The sequence below is a fragment of the Scylla paramamosain genome, chromosome 11, assembly GCF_035594125.1.
Source record: "Scylla paramamosain isolate STU-SP2022 chromosome 11, ASM3559412v1, whole genome shotgun sequence".
Taxonomy (NCBI): domain Eukaryota; kingdom Metazoa; phylum Arthropoda; class Malacostraca; order Decapoda; family Portunidae; genus Scylla; species Scylla paramamosain.
Window position 1 is genome coordinate 1,723,864 of NC_087161.1, and position 26,137 is coordinate 1,750,000.

At 44.4% G+C, this 26,137-nt stretch overlaps 1 protein-coding gene and 1 long non-coding RNA gene across 3 annotated transcripts in view; one reads left to right on the top strand and one right to left on the bottom strand.

Annotated features, from left to right (window-relative positions):
- Positions 1-224: 224 nt before the first annotated feature.
- Positions 225-26,137, bottom strand: part of LOC135104795 (uncharacterized) — a 56,917-nt gene continuing 31,004 nt past the window's right edge. For both annotated transcript variants that reach the window (XM_064012386.1, XM_064012387.1), the window contains exons 5-11: positions 25,269-25,370; positions 20,599-20,715; positions 11,835-11,988; positions 9,345-9,512; positions 8,453-8,539; positions 5,858-6,975; positions 225-1,681 (exon numbers count right to left, since the gene is read on the bottom strand). In XM_064012386.1, coding sequence (XP_063868456.1) covers positions 1,421-1,681; positions 5,858-6,975; positions 8,453-8,539; positions 9,345-9,512; positions 11,835-11,988; positions 20,599-20,715; positions 25,269-25,370 — 2,007 coding nt within the window. In that variant the 3' untranslated portion in view covers positions 225-1,420. The remainder of the gene's footprint in view (positions 1,682-5,857; positions 6,976-8,452; positions 8,540-9,344; positions 9,513-11,834; positions 11,989-20,598; positions 20,716-25,268; positions 25,371-26,137) is intronic.
- Positions 12,908-26,137, top strand: part of LOC135104800 (uncharacterized) — a 51,455-nt gene continuing 38,225 nt past the window's right edge. Inside the window, exon 1 of the long non-coding RNA XR_010270540.1 lies at positions 12,908-13,314. This is a non-coding gene — a long non-coding RNA (uncharacterized LOC135104800). The remainder of the gene's footprint in view (positions 13,315-26,137) is intronic.

Genomic DNA, 26,137 nt, shown 5'->3' on the forward strand with positions numbered 1-26,137 from the left:
ATAGATAGAAAGTATTGATTAAAGTATTACGATACATTCATAATAACTTAAACAGTTCTCAACCTTACGATTTTTTTTTGTTAGTCTTCTTGTTATTGTTTATTGAAATAAGCAGGAAATAAATAAATAGATAAGTAAATAAATAAATAAAAAAAGAGAAGAAAAAAAAGAAAAAATCGATCAACCAATCAGTTAACCAATAAAATGAAAAATTAAAAAAGTAAAATTTTCTTTGGTTTTATTGATAACGTACAACGCTCACTTCACGTACGTCACGCTCACGTACACATATCTACACACACACACGCACACAGATCTACTTGTACACGTGTATACATACATGCATACATACACACTTACGTACGTACGTACACACAAGGTAACATCCAGGCACACACGTGTATGTACAAACACAGAACTACAAAAATACATTGAGTGGATTTTTTGTTGTATATTTACAGAGAGAGAGAGAGAGAGAGAGAGAGAGAGAGAGAGAGAGAGAGAGAGAGAGAGAGAGAGAGAGAGATTCACGTAGGCATCACAGATTTATCCAACGCACATTATCACATTGAACATCTTCCATTATTTTCTTCCCCTCTTTATTCCCTCCCATGTACCCTTCCCTTCCTCTCTTTCCCTCCCTCCCCCCTCCCCCCCTCACGTCCCCCCCGCCCCCCTACACACCGAGTACAGATGAAATAATCGTCAGGTATGATACAAAATGAATTGATTGAAAATATTCTTTACATAAGCTGGAGATGAGAAAGAAAGAGACTTGCAGGTTAACATCAAAACACCGGAGTAGACGAGAGAGAGAGAGAGAGAGAGAGAGAGAGAGAGAGAGAGAGAGAGAGAGAGAGAGAGAGAGAAAGAGAGAGAGAGAGATGCACACGCACGCACTCACGCAAGTATTGATACATCTTTTCTTCGTTTTCCTTAAAAAATTAACCTGTTATTTATTGATTTTCTTTTAAATCCTCCTGATTGTTTTGTTGTACTTGTTGTTGTTGTTGTTGTTGTTGTTGCTGCTGCTGTTGTTCTTGTTCTTGTTCTTTTTCTTCTTCTTCCTTCATATCACCATTCTTATCCTCATTTTCCTTCTCCACATTCACCTCCACCTCATGCACGTACTTTGTGTGTGTTTGTATGTACGTAGGTGTGTGTGTGTGTGTGTGTGTGTGTGTGTGTGTGTGTGTGTGTGTGTACGCACGTGCCACCTCTCTCTTTCTCTCTTCTCCTCTCTCCAGTACCACCAGGTTCACATCCTAACATCAACACCGTCAGAAGTCTTCCCGGAGTCCTCCCAGCGCGAGACAAGACTGTACACAAACACGCTATATACAGAAAACGGAGTCGCTCCACTGACACTTTCACGGGTAACTCTAGAAAACGGACGTCGCCTCCACACCCGTGCACACCCTCACATATAGATGGAGTTCCTCTGCTTGATACGGAGGGAGTACGGGTACTGAGGATGCCTGTTCACGGGCTGGCGAGTGATATTAGCCATTGCACACCCCATTAGGAATTCGAGAAAGCGACAACTTGACTCGTAGAAGAACCAAAGCCAGGCTGGGCGAGGCAGCTGAGGCAGGGAGATGAAGTGGCGGTACAGACCGTATACCAGAGCCAGGGACAGGACAGTGCCGAGTACAGCTGTCACGTAGGTCACCAGCAGTACCTGAGGGAGAGGCAGGGAGGTTAGTGGTATAATAATGGGAGGTAGTGAGGGAAGAGGTGAAGGAGGTAGGAATTAGTGGTGTTGGTTAGTGGAGGAAGAGAAGGAGGGATGCAAGAGAGAGAGAGAGAGAGAGAGAGAGAGAGAGAGAGAGAGAGAGAGAGAGAGAGAGAGAGAGAGAGAGAGAGAGAGAGAGAGAGATTTGGTTTATTCAGTTAGGCTTCCCTCAGCACCTACCACCCCAAATCTAATCTCACAGGTAACATCTGATTACCATGTTCAGTGTACTATCTTCTGCAGGTGTGTGTGTGTGTGTGTGTGTGTGTGTGTGTGTGTGTACCGTGTTGTTGTGGTGCTCTTTCTCTCTCTCTCTCTCTCTCTCTCTCTCTCTCTCTCTCTCTCTCTCTCTCTCTCTCTCTCTCTCTCTCTCTCTCTCTCTCTCTCTCTCTCTCTCCCACCCACACACGCTACAGAAAGACAACTTTATCTTTACATCACTACCCCTTTACTTTCACCCTTTCATTTGTTGTATCTCTCTCTCTTTCATCTCTTCAAGCCAAACTGAAACATGATACCACAACAATGATCCTTAACAAAACACTAACAAAGCCTTCACATACGTACATTTTTATACACTCGGGCAACGAAGTCCTTTCATTATAAACTATATCAACGCAGTACCTTTCAATTTTACTCCTTTTTTTTTCCATTCACTCCATTGGCTTGTAGTAGCACTCAGATGGACCTTTAACGTAAGTATTTTGTATAACGATGTGTGTATACAAATAGCTAATCGTGTATTCTTGTCACTGCCGGAAATCGCCAGGCTTACACGTGGTAGTTCCTGTATAAATGCATACCTGCCTCTATCCGCTATCATCCCATTTATAAATCTGTTTAATCTTCTGCACTAACAACCTGATTATTGAGTTCATATCATCACACTTCTATTTTATTTCTTCGTTTTATCTATTTATTTTTTTTCACTCTGTTTTACCTATCCTTATCAGGCTTAAACCCAATATTTCTTGTCTAATCCTTATAACTGGCCCTGGGGATTCTGTTTGTCACCCTTGTTATGTTTCTTATACGAGAGAGAGAGAGAGAGAGAGAGAGAGAGAGGAGAGAGAGAGAGAGAGAGAGAGAGAGAGAGACATAAACACACAAACGACTCGGTTCACTCAGTCTCAGCAACACTCCCTCAGTTCCTCAGTTCCTCCCAAGACCAAGCGGCAGTATCTGTACGGAGGCAGGAACGAAGCAACAGGTGAGAGGATTAATTAACCTGGCACTAATTAACGCACCTTTCACACGCCATAGTGGGACAGGTATCTTATTACACCGTATTGTTTTTTTTTTTTTTTTTTTTTTTCCGTGGTCCTCGGAGATTTGGTATACCACGTTTAGTTAGAGATGGTTTTTGTTTTGTTGTATGTTGATTTTGAGAAGGCAAATAGGAGAGGTGTTTTGTTTGTTGTGGTTTTAAAAGGAAATTATCATTGTTATTTTCTTATTTATTGTCTTTGTATGTGTGTGTGTGTGTGTGTGTGTGTGTGTGTGTGTGTGTGTGTGTGTTTGTGTTACGTTTTGCCTCTTAAATACGAAAGTTTTTTTTTCTTTTTTTTTTTAGTTTTAAGAGTGAATAATATTGTTTTTATTTGTGTTTCGTTGTGCTGTTTATTTATTTCCTTTTATTGTTGTTGTTTTGTGATGTGTTGTATTACTTCTTTTCCCTTGGATAGGAAAGATTTATTATTATTTTTTTCCCCTTTTTTTTAAGTTTAAGAGTGAAATAGTATACTTTTTTTTTCCATCTGTATTTTGATGTGTTTTTTTTTTTTCGTGCGTGCGTTGTTTTGTATTGTTTTGTGTTGTTTTGTCATGTGTTGCGTTGTGTTTTGTCTCCTACAACACAGTGACATTATGATTGCAGTGTTGAATTGAAACGGGATTGTGTTGAGAAATATGTCGTGTTAATGTACATGTGTGTGTGTGTGTGTGTGTGTGGTGTGTGTGTGGTGTGTGTGTGTGTGTGTGTGTGTGTGTGTGTGTGTTTTTGTATTGAAAGGCTTTGATGAAAGGCAAGAGTTTCTGATGTTATATTGAAGTTCTGGTTGTTGTTGTTCTTGTTTGTTGTTGTTCAGAGGAGGAGGAAGAGGAGCTGTTGACTAGGAACAAATGCTAAAAATAAAAGGTAAATAAAGAGTAGAAGAAGAAGAAGAAGAAGAAGAAAAAGAAGAAGAAGAAGAAGAAGAGGAAGAAGAAGACAAACAACAGCAACAACAACAACAAACCACCCACAAACCAAACAAACAACAAACCAACAAAACACAAAAACAAAAACAAAAAAAAAGAAAAACAGAGGAAGAAAGGGAAAAAGAATCAGACCATGAAGAAGAAGAAGAAGAAAAGAAAAAGAAGAAGAAGAAGAAAAAGAAGAAGAAGAAGAAAAAGAAGAAGAAGGAACAAACAGAAGGAGGAGGAGGAGAAGGAGAGGGTTAAGAATTCGCGGCAATCCGTGGGCAGCAACCTTACCCCTATCACGAGACTCACCTGCCGTGCTGAGAGGGAGGAAGGTAAGGGGAAAGGTGAACTTGTATTCCTTACGCTACTACCGCCCCCCTCCCCCCGTATCCCATTACTGCCCTGCTCGCTAACACCTTTGGAAGTAGGACTAAAAGTAATAATGATGAAAGAAACGAAAAGTAAAAGGAAAAAGAAAGAAACAAAGGCAAAAAAAAAAGAAGAAAAATAAAGAAACGAGAGCATAAAAGGAAGGAAAGTAGAAAAAAGTTGAAATAAGTAAAGTAAGAAGGAAGAAAGAGCTATGAAAAGCGAAAATGAAGCGAAAAAAAATGAAACTGAAGTAAAAAAAAAAGAAATGAAAGAAGAAACAAGATAAGAAAAATAAAAGGCAAAAGAAGATGAAAGAAAAGAAGAAAGAAAAGAAAAGAGAAAAGAAAAAAAGAAAAAGGCAAAAAAATAGATGAAAAAGATAAAGAAAAGCAGAAAACAGAAGGAAAATTGAAAAAAAAATACTATCTTGTTACTTGTGGAGAATTGTTTACGTGTTTTGGTTGGTAGAAAAGGAGGAAGGAACAAAGGAACAAAGGAAGAAAGGAAGGAAGGAAGGAAGGGATGAAAGAAAGAAAGAGAGAAGAAAGAAAAGGATGGAAGGAGAAGGAAGAAAGTCAACCCGGATGAACTGGAGAAGAAAGGAAGTTGAGAGAGAGAGAGAGAGAGAGAGAGAGAGAGAGAGAGAGAGAGAGAGAGAGAGAGAGAGAGAGAGAGAGAGAGAGACAGACAGACAGTTACATATGGAAAGAAAATATATGAAGAAAATGGAAAAAGGAAAATGAAAAAGAGTAAAAGAAGAGAAAGTTAGGTGAGGGAGGAAGGAAGGAAGAGAGGAGACAAGGAAAACATGCGGAAGACTTGAGTGAGAAGAAAAGGAGGAGGAAGGAGGAAGGTGGCAAAACGGAGAAGTTAGGAAAGTAAGGAAGAAGATGAGAGGTTGAGAGGAGACTTTCTGAATAAACCTGAGGAGGAGGAAGAGGGAGGGGAGGAGGAAAAGGAGAAGGAGATGGAGGAGGAGGAGGAGGAGGAGGAGGAGGGAAGATGAAGAAGAAAAATAAGAGGCACAAAGGAAGAAAGAAGAAGAAAGGGACTAGGAGAGAGAGAGAGAGAGAGAGAGAGAGAGAGAGAGAGAGAGAGAGAGAGAGAGAGAGAGAGATGAGGGTCAGAGAAAAGTGTGGAGGGAAGAGTGTGGGTGATGGAAGAAGGGTAGGGGTGAGGGAGGAGGGGAGATGAAAGGCATGAGGAAGGGTGGATAGGCAGCGCGGAGGGAAAAATGGCAGATTAGAGAGAGGCCCGTGCGTGGAGTGGAGGGAGAGGAGGGAGCGGAGGCCGAACATGGAAACAAAAAAAAAAAAAAAGGTAAAAAAAAATGTTCGGAGGGGAAGGGAAAGGACGTTGTGTGTGTGTGTGTGTGTGTGTGTGTGTGTGTGTGTGTGTGTGTGTGTGTGTGTGCCCCCACGCGCGTGCGTGCTTGTAGCTTGGCACATGCATGTGCCCTTTTCTCTCCCAGTTCCGCTCCATTCTTATCTCTTTCCTCTCCCTTTCTCTTCCCGTCCTCTCTTTCTTTCATCCAAGCACCCCCGGGGCCCCCGCCCCGCTCACCTGTTGCACCTGAGCCTTCCTGGAGTCCTTGAATGAGGCGGGCAGACGCGGCGCGGCGGCCGCCTGGTTCACGTAGGCGATGTGGTTGAGGATGGAGGAGAGCGTCACGTCGTGGCGGCCGTTGGGGGAGCGGGACAGCAGCGTCTCCACCTCCACCTCGTCCTTGACGCTGCGCCGACTGCCGCGCCGCACACTGGAGGGCGAAGAGGCCCCCGCCCTGCCCAGACTGGGGCCGGGACCCGGGAAGCCCGTCACGTGATCGCTGCCGCGGCTGGAGGTGTTGGACATGCCGCTGCCTCGCCGCCGCGCCGCAGAGTCCCCCAGCTCGCAGGAGCGCGTGTGCCGCAGCTTCTTCTTCTCGCTGCTGCTGCGGCTGCTGCGGCGGCTGGAACTGCTGGCGCGGCGGCGGCTGTCACGGGCCAAGGGCTCTGTCTCCTCCAGCTCGGGCGGCACCCCGCGGCTCTCCCTGTCCGAGGCGTCCGGTGTGGGCGTGTCCTCAGACCACGTGAGGCTCTTTTTTCTTTTAGGTGGCGCCTCCCCGGCGGCAAGCAGCGCCGCGCGGCGCTCGCCGTCCACAGGGCTGCGCGGCAACTCACAGTCACTGGTGTGGGTGGTCTCGGAGGCACTGCTGCGCCGTGAGGAGCCGCCACGCCTTGCCTCGAGCGCCGCGCTGCGCACCGGTGATCCCACCGACTTGAGAGAGGCCGCTCGGTGCACACCCCCTTCCCGCCCCTCCTTGCGTCTCTGTGTCCCCTGCACCTGCGCCTTCACCTCTTCTCTCCTCTCCGGCTCCTCCCCGCAGCCATGTTCCCCGTCTGGGCACGCCCGCCCCACCCCACGGCTGATCGCGTCGCACGGCTCCTCGCAGCCCTCCACATCCTCCACCTTGATGATGATATCACCGCAACGCTCGCCCTCGCAGCCCCGCGAGTTGGCGCGGCTCTTCGTGCTATTCTTCCGCGACTTGGGGCTGCGTGGCGGCGACGGCTGCTTAGGGGAGGTGCACGCCCGCTCCCCGCCTCCCACGCTCTTCCTGGACAGCGTGGGCGACACCAGGGAGTCCTGGTCCTCGTTCTCCTCCTCGATGTCCGACGCGCCTGTGTCGTGGTTCCGGAGGCCTGCGGAAAGGATACGATGAGCCTCTGTCCTCCCTCCACTCCATCAGTCCTACCACTCCACCACCACCACCACTCCACCACCCCACCACCACCACCATCCCACCACCACCACCATGCTCTGAATCTCACCCTTATAAAGACAAGCCCTGCACCACCACACCGGCAGCTCCTCCCTGGCCTCGGACCCTGGGAGCCTCTGCACAAGCCAGGAAACCAACAGCGTATGAGGCGAACGGCGGCTCATGGTCCAGTCAGGAAAGTTTGGATGGAAGCTTTGTGATTGGATAAGAGACTCTGACAGAGAGACACGTGACCCTGTGTCCCTGCCCTTGCCAGATGAGCCAAGGGTATCAGGGGATGTGGATGGTTGGAGAGGGAGGGGGAGGGAGAGGAGATGGGTGGAGGAAATGGCCTTAGGAATATTTCATCATTTTCTGTGATTACTGAAGACCTTCATGTTCATTATGGTAAGAGCCGCATCATTGCCTCGCCGCCCTAGACTCTCTATATGATCCGCCGGGAGATGAGTCTACGTAGAGGCGAACCAACCAAGACTCCGGGAATAGAATATAGGCTTAGTATATTAGTCAGATAGATAGATAGATAGATAGATATGCTTATATTACCCTATCGACCATTAAATTATGCCTCTCTCTCTCTCTCTCTCTCTCTCTCTCTCTCTCTCTCTCTCTCTCTCTCTCTCTCTCTCTCTCTCTCTCTCTCATCGTCTAAACATGCTACTTTAGATTTTGAGAGAGAGAGAGAGAGAGAGAGAGAGAGAGAGAGAGAGTGGGGGGGGGGGAACTCAGAGCTTCAATAGCAAACTTAAGAGCTGGCGTAAGTAAACTCGCAAGCGCTCCAAACTTGCCGTCTGGAGAGGAAAGAAAAGAAACAGGGAAAGGAAAAAGAAGAGTGAGAAAACAAAAGATTCCATCGCCTCCTTGTCCACCTCCCCCCCAAAAAAAAGGATTAAGACAGAATCAGTAACTTGTTAATTGAAAAGAGTTTGCAGAAAAGAGAAAGAGAAAAGGAAAGCAAAGAAAAGAGAAGTTGTTAGTGGGTTCAAAACAGTGCTGAAGACGCTGAGGGTGAGATTAAAAGAAAACAAGAAAAAAAAAGAAAATTAAGAGAGATTTGAAATGAAAAAGGAAATAATGAAAGAAAAAATATGACGATTACATCCGTTTATCTATTTACTTATTCATTTTTATTCATTTATTTTAGTGATGAAATAAAAAAATAGACAAATAAAAAGATGAAAAGACAAATAAAAGTTAATTCAATGAAGAGAGAGAGAGAGAGAGAGAGAGAGAGAGAGAGAGAGAGAGAGAGAGAGAGAGAGAGAGAGAGAGAGAGAGAGAGAGAGAGAGAGAGAGAGAGAGAGAGAGAGAGAGAGAGAGAGAGAGAGAGAGAGAGAGAGAGAGAGAGAGAGAGAGAGAGAGAGAGAGAGAGAGAGAGAGAGAGAGAGAGTCCTTACCTGAGGTGGAGGGGACGGAGGTGCCCCCCCCACACTCCCCACTGATGGAGGAGCGGAGAGAGGTGCGGCGGGAGGTGGGGGCAGAATCTGGGGGGAGGGCGGGAGAGAAAGGCGTTATCATCATCATCATCATCATCATTATCATCACCAGAGAGAGAGAGAGAGAGAGAGAGGGAGAGGGTGAGGGGAAGATCAGACACGAGGGAATATATAGAAAAAAGAGAACATCAGTCGGTAAAGGGAGAGGAGAGAGGGAGAGTAGAGGGAGAGGGAGAGGGAGAGGGAGAAGGAGAGGGAGTGTTCAAAACCAATCATACGGCATTCATCCTCTCATCTCCCCTCTCCCCTCGCTCCTCTCCCCTTCCCCTCTCCCTCTCTCTCTCCCTTCTTTCTTATCTTTTCCAGCCTCCATTTAGACTCCTCCTCCTCCTCCTCCTCCTCCTCCTCCTCCTCCTCCTCCTCCTCCTCCTCCTCCTCCCCCCTCTTCCTCCTTCTCCTCCTCCTCCTCCTTCTCCTCCTCCTCCTCCTTTCCTTCTTCCTTTCTTTTTCTTCTCTTCCTTCCTTTCTACCTTCTCTCTTACCAATATTTCTTTCGTCTCTCTCTCTCTCTCTCTCTCTCTCTCTCTCTCTCTCTCTCTCTCTCTCTCTCTCTCTCTCACTCTCTCTCTCTCTCTCTCTCTCACAAACACATCGTTTTCAATTCCACACATGTTCCCACTTTTTTTTTGTCTCTTTCTCTGTAACAAACCTTTTTCCACTTGTGCCTTCGTTTCTTAACTCTTTTTAACTCCTAACTTTTCTTTCACCCACGCGACATCAGATCCCCTCTCTCTCTTTCTGTCTCTCTCTCTCTCTCTGGCTCTGGCTCTGTGTCTCTCTCCCTCCCTCGTACCTTTGCCTAAGTCACTAGAGGCGTGGCGGGAGTCAGACACGTAGGAGAAGGTATGATCGTGCTCATCAGTAATCTTGATCTTGGGCGTCAGGAGCGAGGGGGCGGCCGCAGTCAGCACAGAGGAGGCGATGTTGTTGCACTGCGCGAGGAGGGCCAGCTGGAGGATACCTGAAGGAGACGCAGCAGAAGGTGGATGAGTGGAAAAAGCAAGTTTGTATGGTTAGGAAATAATGAGTTTTATTGAGTTATGGATTAGAACTTAAATGAGTGAGGAAGGGAGGGAAAGTAGATTTGTAGAGGCAATTCGAGGATGCCTGGAGGAGACGCAACAGAAGGTGGATGAAAAGAAAAAGGATATCTTTGTGGGTTTAAGAAGAAAAGAAAGAGAGTTTTTAGACTTTTTTTGAGCAAGGGGAGAATACAGAAATTGGGTGCAGAAGTAGCAAATGAGAAAATGCTAGATCTGTAGACCCACTGGAGAAATCCCGAAGGAGACGCTGTAGAAGGTGGATGATTAAAAGGGGAAAGAAAGAAATGTAAGCCTTTTTGAAAGAAGGAAAGATAGAGGAATTGGATGAAGGAGGAAAAGATCTGTAGAAAACCTAAAGGAGGCACAGCAGAAGATGAATGAATGACTGGAAAGATGGAATATTTGTGGGTTTAGAAAGGAAGGAGGGATTTATTTTAAAAAAAACGAGAGAAGGATGGAAGAGTGCGGTGAAGCAGGAAAGGAGAGATAATTATAGAATGCCTGAAGGAGACGCAGCAGAAGGTGAATGAGAAAAAATGGGAAGTTTGTGGGTTTAAAAAGGAAAGAACTATTTTTTTTTTTTTTTTTGAGGCGGGGAAAGGAGATATGGAAGAATTGGGTTAAAAAGGAAAGGAGATAAAGGAGCCGCAGTAGAAGATGAAAGAGTGAAAAGGTGGAAAGTTTGTGGGTTGAGTACGGAAAGGAATAGAGAAAGTTTTATTTTCTGAGCGACGGAAGGAAATATGGAGGAACAGGGTAAGAGAGGGGAGGAGGGAAAGTATGCAGATCTGTAGAAGTCCTGAAGGAGGCGCAGCAGAAGGTGAGTCAGTGAAAAGAGGAAAGTTTGTGGGTTTAGAGAAGAAAGGAAAGGGTTTTTATTTATGAGCAAGGGAAGGGTAGAGGAAATGGGTAAGGGAAGAAAGGAAGAAGCTAAGAAGGAAAAATAGAAGAATTATGGAGAATGAAGAAAAAAACGCGCATGTGCGGAAGGAAGGACTGAAGGAAGAGAGATAGGAGAGAAAGCAGGGAGTTAAGAAGCAAAAGAAGAATAGTTTTGACGATACAAGGAATAAAGGAAGTGCTTAGGCAAGGAAGTCGAGTGAAAGAGAGGGAAGAGAAACAAATTAAGAGGAAAAGAAGAAGAATTCAGAGTTTTTGAAACCGAATGAAAGATGTGTGATGAGGAACGAAGGAAGAAAGGAAGAAAGCAAGGAAAGACTGTTTAGAGTAAGAGATGAAAGGGGAGATATAAATAGATGAAAAATTACTTATAAAAAAGGATAGAAGGAAGAGATTAAATTTGTCTGTAGAGTAAATGAAGAAATGTTGAAGGAGGGAAGAAAAGAGAGAGGGAAGAAGGATGAATGAAGGAGAGACTTAGGGAAAATTGAAATGCTCTTAAGAAAAGAAAGGAAGAAATAGGTACAGAGAGAGAGAGAGAGAGAGAGAGAGAGAGAGAGAGAGAGAGAGGAGAGAGAGAGAGAGAGAGAGAGAGAGAGAAGCCGTAGGAGAGGGAAGAAGGCTGTGACAGGGACAAGATTGAAGTGGGAAGAGAGAGAGAGAGAGAGAGAGAGAGAGAGAGAGAGAGAGAGAGGGGTGGGGGAAGGTCGAAGTCTGTGTGTGTGTGTGTGTGTGTGTGTGTGTGTGTGTGTGTGTGTGTGTGTGTGTTTCATCTGTTTAGAGCTCTTTTTTTCTCTCTTTCTTTCTTTCCCTCTTTCTTCCTTTCTTTCTTTGCCAACTCGCTTACTTCCTCTTTTGTTTACTCCGAGGAAATGTTGGACAAAGCCAGTTAAATGAGAGAGAGAGAGAGAGAGAGAGAGAGAGAGAGAGAGAGAGAGAGAGAGAGAGAGAGAGAGAGAGAGAGAGACAAAATTAAATTCATTAACAGTTGCTCCTGAGATTTTTTGTGGTTCAGAGAGAGAGAGAGAGAGAGAGAGAGAGAGAGAGAGAGAGAGAGAGAGAGAGAGAGAGAGACCGCCGAGTCTTAACTTTTTAACCATTTAATTCTACAAAAATCGACCGTCCATCCATCCATCCATCTTCCTTCCCTTCCTTCCTTTTTTCCTTCGTTCGTTCGTTCCTTCCTTTCTTCCATCTTGTTTTCCAGTCCTTTCATTCTCTTGTAAATAAACAAAAAGTAAATAAAGAAAAAGAAAAGAAAACCATTCTCTCTCTCTCTCTCTCTCTCTCTCTCTCTCTCTCTCTCTCTCTCTCTCTCTCTCTCTCTCTCTCTCTCTCACCCTTGCTGTTGCTGGCGGTGGCTTCGCTGCCCTGGAAGGCGGAGTGGGGGATGGTTCTCAGCAGACGAAGGATCCTAGCGCCGCCGTACAGGAAGGTGATACACAGCACGAGGCCCCAGCTCAGGAACACTGTCTGCACCACCCACCGCACCATCTGAAGAGTAGAGGCACCAGCGTCACCAGGCAGCACCATTTTATTCCTATCATTGCGTTAGAATTGCAAAGGATGGGAGTGACAGAGGAAGATGGAAGGGATAAACAGCTGGAGAAGTCTCGTACATGGCGCCAACACCTTTAGAGTAGTGTTTTTTGTGTCTTGTTTTCATCTTGTTAGTTTTCACAGTCCCAGTAGTCAGCATTTACCTGTCTTGTTATCAGTGTTGTTAGTTCGTGTTTTCATCTCTTCGTCAGTTGTGTTAAGTCTCGTTTTTGCTGTAATATCGATGTCAAGTTATTGTTTTCTAGGTTGTTTTGTCTTGTAAGGGTAAGATAACTGCTGGTGTATCGTTAAGAGTCGTTAGAGTCAGTGAACATCATTGTTGGTATAGTTATTCATGTTTATTGTCACCAGCGTCACCATTTTTGTCAGTATCGTCATCATCACCAGTTTTGTCACCATTGTCATCGTATTATATTTTTTTTTTCGTCATTACTGTCGACATCCTCACTGGAATTACTGTTACTACATCACTGCGTGTCTTCTTGTCATCACCACCACGCTCCCAGATGGCGCCACTTCATGTTATCATCTTTCAGCACTACTTGCATCACAGCGTAGCAATCTGTGTGTGCTTGATTATGTGAAAATTGTTCTACTACTACTACTACTACTACTACTACTACTACTACTACTACTATGTACGAGTGAATACAGTAAGTTGTGCTGCAAATGATTTCACTAGAACAAAAACTAATTATTATTGTGATAGTGAATAGATTGTAACTCTCTCTCTCTCTCTCTCTCTCTCTCTCTCTCTCTCTCTCTCTCTCTCTCTCTGACAACAACCATCACTGGCAGAATGGACACCTGTTATTACTATCATTATATATAAAACACGAAACCTTTCTTCTCTCTACAAATATCCGTGTTGTTTCCATATCTGCTCCAGCCTCCATTTAGACTGATCTCTCTTGCTCCTCCTCCTTCCTTCCTTCCTTCCCTTATTCCTTCCTTCGTTCCTTCCCTCCCACTTAAAACAGTTCCTTCATCATTATTTTCCTTTCCTATCTAGTTTCCTTTATAAAAACTACGTCTCTTGTATAACCTCGCCTTTCTTTATCATTCCACCAGGTGCCGAAGCTTCGAAGCAAGGAAATGAAGCGAGGTAACTCACTCCTGCCAAACCGGACACCAGTTCCGCGGGGTGTTCCGTGAGTCTGTGTTGTGTGAAATCCCGCGCTCTCTCCAACGCTTCTTTGTAGTCAAGATGAAGCTGGATGGCGAAACCTCTCCCTAAGTTTGCTCTCAAGGCCCCGTCAGGTATGTTGGCAAGGTGTATGTGGTGTTTTGGTGTATATGTGTTTGTATTGTGTGAAGGACGTGTGAGTCTCTAGCCAGACTGGTGACGCCGCTAGGTAGGGAAACTATAGATGCCAGATACGTAAAGTCTTTGTATTCTATCAGTTCGTATTTTTTTTTTTTTATAAGGGTGCAATGTTACTGAATCTTGTTATTAGTGATAGATTGGACATGTGGTGCTGAATATGGGATGGTTTAAAACTGGTATAAACATAAAAATCAGTGTGAGAGGTGAAGGTGGCTGCGCAAGATCTGGCAGCAGCGCGCCTCATCCTACCCACACGTACTCTTGTCCGAGCCACGACCCGCAGTGCACCGCTGGGAGGCTAACTGTTGACATATAATAAGGTTTTCTATGATATTTTTTACGGAATTATAAGTTTGAGTCAGGGCTTCTCACGTACTGCACATAGAATTTTTGTCCTCTTCGTGATGATCGCCACTTCACCTCTTTTTAACTTTTGGCATTGATGGTGGGGATGGAAAGGTTGGCTGACGAAACGAGTTAAGAAGATAGAGAATAGAAAGATCGAATAAGTTGGAGGAGAGAAAAGATGATGGGCTGTTCGCTTTGCTTTTCGATTGAATAACATTTTTTGTAGATTCTAAATGCTCGCTTGACTTGATATATTCCTTTGCTTTCGTGGGATTAACATACATCTATCTCTCTTTTTATCATCCGTATCATCTCCTCCCCTTTCCCTGTCACCGCCACTATCATCACCACTGTTTCTCCATCCCTCCCCATTGCCGCATCATTCAGCTCCACCCCAGCAACGCGCATTGCTTCATAAAAAACACGAGAAAAGAAGGAAAGCTGCAAGAATCCACCAGGCCTACATGTGGCAGTGCCTATATATATAAAAGACACGCCTGCTTATTTCCACATATCATCCACACTTCTAAATCTGTCTAATCTTCTAAAGCTCCCCATTAACTCGCCACTAAGAACTTGATTACAAAGCTCCCCATTAACTCGCCACTAAGAACTTGATTATAGAGTCTATTCTTGCCCACCTCTCATTAGAAACCAAGCGAGGAGCGAAGAACCAGAACTGCGATGAATAAATAAATAGATAAATAAATAAAACAAGAATTGGTACTAGAACGTATATGAATCACGTTACATTGTTAAATATGTCAGTGTATCCTTTCATAAGTCTTGCGCTCTTTGTATTAAGAAGTGTAATAAAAGAAAACGTAATTAATTCGTGGTATTCTCTAATGAGTTGCGCTGTCACTCCCCACACTCCGCCTCGCCACCCTCCTTTCTCCTCTCTCCTCTCCCTTCACATTGTTTGCCTGCACCACACATAATTCCCATAAGTTCTTGGTTATTAACAGAATTAAAGAAGCCGCGTAAGGAACAAGGCATGAGGGAGAGAGAGAAGGGAAGGAGTTTCATCAAGTATTCGTGACTGAGAGCACAAAACATGAAGGAATGAATGGCTTAAAGTTGAGGTCACGCCGGGAAACACTCGGTACCACAAGCCGATGCGTTTTTGTTTTCACTTTTTTTTTTATCTATAGTCCGCTGGTGTCCTCTGTTTGAACTCCAGCCTTACGAGTGGTGAGTGGCAGACAACATGACGCCTACTACATAACCTACCATATTTTGAATCTCTCTCTCTCTCTCTCTCTCTCTCTCTCTCTCTCTCTCTCTCTCTCTCTCTCTCTCTCTCTCTCTCTCTCTCTCGTAAGCGCTATTTTCAAAGGCCACAGAGATGATTAGTAAGGTTCTCGAGTGTTTTTTTTTTCATTTATACCGTAGAATAAACGAAAGGAGGAAGAAAAAAATAGGTGTGTGAATATTTTCTGATCATAGTAGGTGCATTTTTAAGGACATAGTCTCCCTACTACTACGATTACTACTACTACTACTACTACTACTACTACTACTACTACTACTACTACTACTACTACTACTACTACTAGTAACCCCTTCCCCTCACACCACCACCACTACCACCACATCTGTCATCCCCACCTGCCAGCACTGTCAACACCATAAGTAAGACGTGTTAATTACATCACCGCCACCCATGACAACACCACGTCCTGTTCCTTCTGCAGGGCCTCTCTCTCTCTCTCTCTCTCTCTCTCTCTCTCTCTCTCTCTCTCTCTCTCTCTCTCTCTCTCTCTCTGTTTCCCTTTGTGTGTGTAAGACGGACAGAGAGAGAGAGAGAGAGAGAGAGAGAGAGAGAGAGAGAGAGAGAGAGAGAGAGAGAGAGAGAGAGAGAGAGAGAGGTAAAAGGCCGTAAAACCCTTACCTCTTCCACACACACACACACACACACACACACACACACACACACACACACACACACACATACGCGCGTGCACGCACGCACGCACACACGCACACACAGCTTAGGAAGAAGTCGTTAAGGAACTAAAAGCTCTCCATATATTTGTTAGGGAGGAGGAGAGAGAGAGAGAGAGAGAGAGAGAGAGAGAGAGAGAGAGAGAGAGAGAGAGAGAGAGAGAGAGAGATTCTTCACTTAACTAAAATACACATGAGCTAAGTAATAGTAGTAGCAGTAGTAATAGTAGTAGTAGTAGTAGTAGTAGTAGTAGTAGTAGTAGTAGTAGTAGTAGGCAGCAGCGGCAGGAGCAGTAGCAACAGCAGCAGCAGTAGTAATAATAAGAGAAAGAGAAGGGGAAGGAGTAGAAAGAGAAGGAAGAAATTTGCAGTAGATGAGGAGGAGAAGAAGGAGAAAAAGAAGCAAAAGAAAAAAAAAGATAACATACTCGTGTATTAAGAGAACGAAGGAAATAGAGGAGCAGGAGCAAGGGGAGAAAGAAGAAGAGAAATAGAAGCAGAAGGAGGGAGAACAGAAGGAAGAGGAAGAGGAGAAAGAAAAACAGAAGCAGAAACAGAAGCAGGAGGAGGAAGAAGAGAAACAAAAGAAGAAAGAACAAGAAAAAGGAGAGGAAAAGGACGGACACAACAGACACATCACATAACACAGGCGTAGCAAGGAAAGGCAGGGCTTGTCTTGCAGTGGGTGACCTCCGCGCTGGACTGAGACAAGACTCGAGGGGCGAACTGTGATCCACTGTGTCACAATTATCAAAACCTTCCTCTGTGGGTATCGTGTGTCCCTGTGACCGCCGCCTCCTCCTCCTCTTTCTCCTCTTCCTCCTCCTCTCCTCGTTCTTCAGGGAATCGGTATCAAAGAAGTGTACGAGAAGGAATAAGAGGAAAGGCAGATGAGAAAAGTAGGAGATAGGAATGAGGAAGAGGAATGGAGAGAGAAATGGATGGAGAGGTGACTGGAACGAATACGAGGAAATGAGAGATGGAAGATGGAGTATGTGAGAGAGAGAGAGAGAGAGAGAGAGAGAGAGAGAGAGAGAGAGAGAGAGAGAGAGAGAGAGAGAAATATGATATGAATGGTCGTGGTGGAGTTGCAGAGAAGGAGGAAGAGGAGGAAAAGACGAAACAGAAGGAGAAGACGAAAGAGAAAAGAGAAAAAAAGAGAAAAACTACGTATACGATTATCCAAAACAAGAAAACAATGAATTAAAATAACAATGATAGTAAAAATAACGACAATAATGACGATATCGACAAACAAAGTGATAATGAAGATAATGACAAATGTACAATGAAAAATGAATTAAGGGAAGGTTGTTATTTTCAGGGTGATGATGGTGAAAGGGGAGGAGGGGAAGGGAGAGAGGGGAGGTGAGGGTGAAGGGAGAGGATGGGGGAGAAAGGTGGGAGTAAATATGTACATGATTGATTAGATGTCAGGCAGAGATAAGGGAGGATAAACAGGGATATAGGATGAGAGAGAGAGAGAGAGAGAGAGAGAGAGAGAGAGAGAGAGAGAGAGAGAGAGAGAGAGAGAGAGAGAGAGAGAGATTAGACCAGAACTGCCCTACAGAAACTTGTGAAACTCAACATACATTTTAAATTCTCTCTCTCTCTCTCTCTCTCTCTCTCTCTCTCTCTCTCTCTCTCTCTCTCTCTCTCTCTCTCTCTCTCTCTCTCTCTCTCAAAGCAAGCAAACACACACACACACACACACACACACACACACACACACACACACACACACACACACACACACACACACACACACACATAAAGACAAACACGCACACACACACACACACACACACACACACACACACACACACACACACACACACACACACACACACACACACACACACACACATGCATAACCATAAGTTTCTCGCCTCTATAACACTGGATCAATAGAGAGAGAGAGAGAGAGAGAGAGAGAGAGAGAGAGAGAGAGAGAGAGAGAGAGAGAGAGAGAGAGAGAGAGAGAGAGACTAAGTAGAGGGAGTCTAAATGAAAAGTAGTGGAGACTAACAAGGAAAACACACACACACACACACACACACACACACACACACACACACACACACACACACACACACACACACACACAATAGAAGAGAGAGAGAGAGAGAGAGAGAGAGAGAGAGAGAGAGAGAGAGAGAGAGAGAGAGGAAATCGATAAGATTGTGTTAGCTGTACCTGTAGGAGAGAGAGAGAGAGAGAGAGAGAGAGAGAGAGAGAGAGAGAGAGAGAGAGAGAGAGAGAGAATTTCATATCAAAATATTTTTTGTAAATAATCTCTCTCTCTCTCTCTCTCTCTCTCTCTCTCTCTCTCTCTCTCTCTCTCTCTCTCTCTCTCTCTCTCTCCCCCTGCCAGATCTAATGCGTATATAATAGTCTCCCTCTTAAAACAACCTTATCCTCCATTTTCTTTGATGGGAGAAAACGGGTTGCTCACAGAAAAAAGGAGGAAAGAAAAGGTGAACTCAAGTGGAGGAGGAGGAGGAAAAAAATTGTGAGGAGGAAGGGAAGAGGAAGAGGAGAAGGAGGGAGGAAGGGGAGGAAGAGGAGGAGGGAAGTTACTTGAAGGGAAAGAAGTGGCTCTAAAATGATTATAGAAATTGCCCCCTAAATACAAGGGTCTGGAGAGAGAGAGAGAGAGAGAGAGAGAGAGAGAGAGAGAGAGAGAGAGAGAGAGAGAGAGAGAGAGAGAGAGAGTTATTTGACATTTAAGATCATTTTATTCCAACTGCATGCAATAACCTCTCTCTCTCTCTCTCTCTCTCTCTCTCTCTCTCTCTCTCTCTCTCTCTCTCTCTCTCTCTCTCTCTCTCTCTCTCTCTCTCTTCCCTTTAAGGTGTTTGTCTGTTGAAACTTAAAGAGATTTCACACCTGCCGCGTCTCACCATTAGAGAGAGAGAGAGAGAGAGAGAGAGAGAGAGAGAGAGAGAGAGAGAGAGAGAGAGAGAGTGCTTCCTACATACGTATCTTCATATTTCAGTTTAACCTTCATATTTTCTAGTTTTGTTTAAACATTTTTTGTTTCTTCTCATTCTGACATTTTTATTTTGTTTCTTTATTCAGTCAGTCAATCGGTCTCTCTCTCTCTCTCTCTCTCTCTCTCTCTCTCTCTCTCTCTCTCTCTCTCTCTCTCTCTCTCTTCAATTTTCCATTCTCGTTCTCCTGCTCCTCCTTTCTCATTTTTTTTCCCTTCCTTTCACCTTTTTCTTTTTTCCTTCCTGCTTCCTCTCTCCTCTTCCTTCCCTCCCCCTTGACATCTCTTAATTTTCCAGAGAGAGAGAGAGAGAGAGAGAGAGAGAGAGAGAGAGAGAGAGAGAGAGAGAGAGAGAGAGAGAGAGAGAGAGAGAGCTCCTTTTCTATCATTCCCTTTTCTTCTCATCTCCTTCCAATATCCAGTAACTTTTCTCTCTCTCTCTTTTTCTTTTCCTCACCACCAAATGTTCCTTTCTTTATCTTTGTATCTCTAAACCTTCCTTCTTTTTCCCTGTTTTTTTTTCTCTTCACCATCTTCTGTACACTTTTTTAAATTCTATATTCGTCAGATAACTTTCTTTATTCTCCTTTGCATCTCCCATCACTATCTTGCTTCCTCTTCTTTACCTCCATATTCCAGAAACAACAATTTTTTTTTTTCCTCCCGTTCTTCTTCTGTTACATTATGCTCCTTAACTTCCATATTCGTCAAACAAGTCTTCTTTTTTTCCCCCCCTCTTTCCTCTCCCATCACCTTATGTTCCCTTCTTTACCTCCATAAAACCAAGCTGCATATTTACTTCCCCCTCTTCTCTTCTCTCCCCCACCAAATGATGTCCCCTTATTCACTTCCGTATACCCAAAACCTCGCTTCTTTTTTCTCCTTTTCTCCCTTCCACTATATGTTTCCTAATTTAATCTCCATCTAAATCGCACTTCTTATCCTCCGTCCAGCTTATGTTCCCTTATTTAATTTCCATATATAATTTCCATCACTTTTTTGTCCTATTTTCTCCTCCCCTATCAAGTTTTCCTTATTTATTTTCCGTATGATTCTAATGACGGCTCTTTTTTTCCCTCCCTTTTCTTCTATTTATCTCTCTCTGTCCACTTCTTCACTACCTCGTATAGAAATTTGCTAAGCTGAAGACTAATGATAACAACAATAATAATAATGTTAATAATGATAATGATAATAATAAAGGGAAGAATAAACGATAACAAAATCCAGAAACGTCTTTTTTAACAGTTCTTTATCCTTCTTCTTCTTCTTCTTCCTTCCATCTATACTTTTATCATCCCCTGTCATCCCTGTCATCATCCCTGTCATTACTGCTGTCACCCTATCACATCACCTCTCATCACCTCACCTCTTCACCTCTTATCATTTCTGTCATCACCTCACCGTCATCATTACCTCAATCATCAAATCATCCTTGTTACCTCATCACCCCCTGTCACCCCATCACCTCCCATCAACTGCTCATCTTTAACATCTTTATCACTCCACCATCACCTTTCATCACTTCATCATTTTTATCATCATCCGTGTCACCTCTTATGAACTACGTTTGCCACCTCATCACCAGCATCATCACCACCACATCAGACAGAAGCAGAATATTGAAATGATGCTTGTGAAGGAAGAAGAGCCAAGACACAGTACTGCCAAAGATAAATACAGGGACTTTATGACACCACAGTGAGAAAAACAAAAGTGAAACCGAAGGAAATTTCAAACCCAAATAATATTCTTAGTAACTAACGCACTGATTACAAAAGGAGATACAAGCAGAGAGGTTGAACGAGGGCTTAACTTGTGTATGAAACTGATGGGAATGATACAGATACACCAGAATACCTATTTACAATGCCTGAAATAATGTGTAAGATCGGAGGACCTATCAATCCACTTCATCCCCTCGCCTCACCTGCAAGTGGCTTTCAAAGGCGGTGACAATGTCTGAGCCGAGCACCAGGGCGAAGTGTGTGGTGATCACCAAACTCAGCGCTGACTTCCGCCGCAGCGTCTCCGGCCGAAACTTTACCTGCAGGAGGGAGACGTAATTAGGAGGACCAGGAGGAGCAGAGAAATAGGAGACAAAGACGACGACGAAGAAAAGAGAAGCAAGAACCAGAAGAACAAGAAAAAGAAAAAAAAAGGAATGGATAGATTTTAGTGAGAGAGAGAGAGAGAGAGAGAGAGAGAGAGAGAGAGAGAGAGAGAGAGAGAGAGAGAGAGAGAGAGAGAGAGAGAAGGAAGTGTTAAGGAAGGAAGGGAGGAAGGGGAGGAGAGAATTAATTAATGAAGGGCGAAAAAGAAAGAAAAAGGAAGAAAAAAGGAGGGATAAAGTGATATTCGTAGAGAGAGAGAGAGAGAGAGAGAGAGAGAGAGAGAGAGAGAGAGAGAGAGAGAGAGAGGACAAGGTTTCAGATCGGGAAATCGGGGAGTGGGAGGGAATTAGGAATACGGGAGAGGAAGGTGAGCGGTAGATGACAGGTAGAGAGGATTGGGGGAGGGAGAGGTGAGGAGAAGAGTCAGGATTAGAGGTAGGGAAAGAGGAGGGATTTGAAAGGAGGAGGAGAGGAGGGGAAAAAGGAAGAGATGGGAGATTTGTTCCTATCCTGTCTTCACTTGTTATTGCAGTAGTGGTAGTAGTAGTAGTAGTAGTAGTAGTAGGTGTTTTTGTTGGCGTTGCTTGAAAACAGAATACGGAAACCAAAACGTCCACTAATATTCAGGAAACTCGTGTCACGCAAAGTGTTCCAGAGCTTGCCACTAAAGGGGACGAAGGAGCGAGAATATTGGTTAACTTTTGCATTAGCAGGGCGCAGCAGCGGGGCGGAGAGGCGGGAAACGAGGGCAGAGATGGATTTAGCAAGTTAAGGGAAGCAGTAACCGTGGAAGTAGCGACAGAGGATGGCAAAAGTTGTAACGTCAAGGCTGCTGGCTGGGAGTGATTGAAGGCTGACTGGTGAAGGAAGGGAGAGGAAGGAATGAGGTACACGAATAGCCTTTGAGTCGCTGTATTTAGAGAAGGCAAAGGTTCCACACACTCACAAGCACACTCACTCACAAACAGACGAGACCTTGCAAGCAGCCAAAGAGAGGGAATTTACGGACACGAGTAGAACACCAAACTTTTAGAAGCTGGTTTAGCATGTAAAGATATTTGATGTTTGTTGTTGGTGTATTGAATGAAGGAGAGTTTTAGAGGACCCAGGATGGAGAATGTATGGTTCACTCCTTGCCTTAACCCTGCCTCACTCCTGTCTCATCCCTACCTCATCCCTACTTCACCCCTGCCTCACCCACCTCGTGCCTCACCCTGTCATTCTGTCTCATTCTATCATAGTGCCTCACCCTGTCACCCTGTCTTACTGTCACCCTCTCTCATCCTTTCATCCTAACCTATCGTCTTGCCTCATTCCATCACCTTAACCTATCTCACCCCATCTTATCCTTTCACCCTGCCATTCTGCCTCCTTTTACAACCCTGCTTCACTAGCCTCACCCTAGCACCTTACCATTCTTCCGCACCCTGTCTCACCCTAACACCTTGCTATCCTGCCCCGCCCTTTCACGTTGTCATCCTGCCTCCCCCTGCCTCCCCCAGCCTCTCCCTGCTTCCCTTGTCTCCCCCACGCGTCAATTATTCACTGAGCGCAACATTGGTGTGGCTTCCTGGCTGATTGACCGCACCGCTGAAAAGTATTAGCAGGTCATCATTATTCATCACCATTAATTACCGGGTCGCTCTTGTTATCGCTGTTGTTGTGGTGGTGCTTGTTGTTGTTGTTGTTGTTGTTGTTGTGGTTGTTGTTGTTGTTGATGTTGTTGTTGTTGTTGGTACTGTTTTACTATTGTTGATGAGTTATTATTATTATTATTAATACTATTGTTATTATTGAGATCATTTTTATTATTATTATTATTATTATTGTTATTATTATTATTATTATTATTATTGCTGTTGTTGTTATTGTTATCAGTATTACTGGTGTGCATGACCCTTAATTCTCTCTCTCTCTCTCTCTCTCTCTCTCTCTCTCTCTCTCTCTCTCTCTCTCTCTCTCTCTCTCTCTCTCTCTCTCTCTCTCTCTCTCGTTCCTCCCACTCAATCTTTCCCACTCTCCCACTCCCTCCCTTCCTCACCCTCTCACCCTCCCTCTCTTTCCTCTCTTACATTTCCTCTACAGCCTCTCAACACCCTTCCCCTCTCCCTCTCTCTCTCTCCTCTCTCTCTCTCTTTTACGGCCAGAGAAGAGGACATAAGATTATTTAAGGGACAGAGGTGCGGTGGGGCAGCGGTTGGGAGTTGAGGGGGAGGGTTACTGAGGAGGCGATATCGGCTGGAACGAGCAGCAGCAGGGGTTGGGGAGGGCGGGGGGATGTCAGATAAAGGGTTATGTGTTAGGGGAAAGGTGGGTTAAAGGGTTGTGTTGTGTTGAGTAGGTTGGGTTGGTTTGCTTAGGTCAAATTTGATTAGATTAGGTTTAAATAGGTTAGGTTAGTTTAGGTTAGATTTGCTTTGGTTTGGGTTGGTTTGTTTGAGAAAAGTTATGTAAAGAAAGGTAAGTTCAAGGTAAGGAGAGGTAAGGTAAGGTCAGCTTGTGTTAGGTAAGGGAGGGGAAGGAAGTGGCGGGAGAGGGCAGGTGGAAAGGAGACTGAAGGGAAAGGATTTTGTTATTTTCTGTTCCCTCCTCGTCTTTCTCTCGTTTTTCCTCTTGTTTCTTTTTTCTCTAACTTTCTCCTCCTCCTCCTCCTCCTCCTCCTCCTCCTCTCATGCCTCTCGTTGCATTCTCCATCCTTCCCTCCTTCCTCTTTCCTTTTCTTCCTGACTCATGTTTCCTTCCTCCTCTACCGACTTCTTCCTCCTCCTTGCTTTCGTCTTCCGCCTTCCCTTCTTCCTTCCTCTTTGCTCTCATCCTGTTCATTTCATCCCCTTAGTGACACTCTCTCTCTCTCTCTCTCTCTCTCTCTCTCTCTCTCTCTCTCTCTCTCTCTCTCTCTCTCTCTCTCTCTCTCTCTCTCTTTAAGGAAGCACTAGGGAGTCACTGAGATAAAAATATAAAAAAAGTAGCCTACCTAAGTTATCACAAGTATGTTTTAGGAGTCTCCAGCCCTCCTCTCTTCCTCCCTTTCTCCCTTCCCTTCATCTCTTTGTTCCCCTTCCTGTTTATCTCCCGTTCCTTCTTCCTGTTTCTTTTTGTTCCACATTTTATTTTATTTTTTTCATATTAATTTTCCTTCCTGTTTTCGTCCACACATCTCCTTTTTTTCTGTTCTTTCTGTTTCCTGTTTCTCTTTGTTGTCTCGCCCTCTATTTATTTATCTTTGATCTTTTTTTATTGTTTTCTCGCACTATTTTTTTTTTCTTCCCTCCTGCATCGTACTCGTATTTGTACTTTTTCTTTATTCCTTCTTTTTCTACCCTTTTCTGTCTCCCCATCCTACTTTCTTTTCTCCTCCTTCTGTCTTCAGCTTTATTTAATCCTTTTCATTTCCCCTTGCTTCCATATCTCCCTACTATCCCTCTTTATCTTTCTATCGTCTTTCTTGTCTTCCCCTTCTTATTCACCCTTCCTCCCATGTCTCTCTCTGTCTCTCTCTTTGTCTGTCTGTCTGCACACCTGTACCTGTCCACCATTCGTAACTATTGAGGTGCTACAGATACTCAGACAGAAGCAAGAGACACTAAAATAAACTTTTCTCTTATAATCCGACAACTTGAAGATTTGCACTCGACTCCCATTTTCTTTGGGTAGCAGCAGTTAATCAGGTCCCCCCTCCTCTGCCCTCCCGTGCATTGGGAAGGGGGAGGGGGTAAAAAGGGCATGATTTGTAGTACCCTGCATCACCCTCACCTTCCCTGCCATCTCTCTCTTGTTTAATCGTCGCTCCTTTGTCCCTTGTGCTCATTACTCCTGTCCTTCCTCCTCCCTCTCAGGTGATGAAGTGGTGCAAGGCGTGTAATACAGGAGGACAAGTAGTAGTAGTAGTAGTAGTAGTAGTTGTTGTTGTTGTAGTAGTTGTAATTTTGTTGTTGTTGTTGTTGTTATAATGGGTGTTGGTAAAATTGTGTTTTCGAGAGAGAGAGAGAGAGAGAGAGAGAGAGAGAGAGAGAGAGAGAGAGTAGTAGTAGTAGTAGTAGTTGTTGTTGTAGTAGTTGTAATTTTGTTGTTGTTGTTGTTATAATGGGTGTTGGTAAAATTGTGTTTTCGAGAGAGAGAGAGAGAGAGAGAGAGAGAGAGAGAGAGAGAGAGAGAGAGAGAGAGAAACTAGCCCACAAATAGACCAGCAGATGACCGGAATAGACTCAGTAACCAGGTAGTCAGCCCCGAGTCAATGGGTAGCTTTAAGAGATTACGTAGACAAACATATTCACAGGGATGACAGGTGGAAATAGGCACGGATACCTTACACAGGGACCTGCCACGTGTAGGCCTGATGACTTCTTGCAGCCTCCCTTATTTATACTCAATTCTCTCCTTTACATTCTTATCCTAACGTTCCTTGAAACCTTCCCACTCTCACTTCCTTTGTTTTCCCAGTCCTTACTCCCACACACACACACACACACTCGCTTGCAAACCTTACCTGTGTGAGCTGAGAGAAGGCCAGCTGGATGAGGCTAAAGGCTGACAGGATGCAAGGGTAACCGACATCCCACATCAAGGAACCGAGAAAGCTGGGCATCACCTGGTAGGGAGAGACGGTGGGGTGTTAGGAAAAGAGTGAAGAGGGGAAGGGAGAGATGCGTGCTGAAAGAATAGAGAAGACAGGGGAGAATACGAGCAGTGGGTGTTACTGGGGAGAGAGCGAGAAGAAAATGGGAAAAGAGAGGAAGGGAGGAGAGGAGGGAGGGAAAGGTTATAGATGAAGAGGGTGTTAGATAAGGAGAGGAGGGGAGGAAAAAGATGCCACTGAGGAAGGGAAGAGTGGAAAGAAAGGAGAGATGGAAGGATAGAACTGATAAAGAAAGGGAAGATTAGGGAGGTACATAAGCTAAAGACTAAAGAGAAAGAGACGAAGAGGAGAGAGAAAAGAGAGTTGGGTGTAACTGAAAAGAGCGCGAGAGCAAGAGAGAGAGAGAGAGAGAGAGAGAGAGAGAGAGAGAGAGAGAGAGAGAGAGAGAGAGAGAGAGAGGTGCCAAACGACAATAAATTGGTAGATGAAGAGATTGTTAAGAAAGGAAGGAGAGGGAGATAGGAAGAAGAAATTACTGGAGAACTGAAGAGACAGGAAAGGAACGAAAGATGGAAAAATAAGAATCGAAAAAGAAAGATAAGAGGAGAAAGATTAAGGACTGAAGGAGAGAAAGGGAGAAGAGAGAGAAAAAGGGAGTTGTTTGGGGAAAGGAGAAAGGGAGACAGGAAAGAAAAGGAATTGGTAAAAGAGAGAGTACAAAAATAGTGAAGAAAAGTGATTTGTAAAGAGGGGAAGAATAGGAAGAGAGAAAGAGAGGA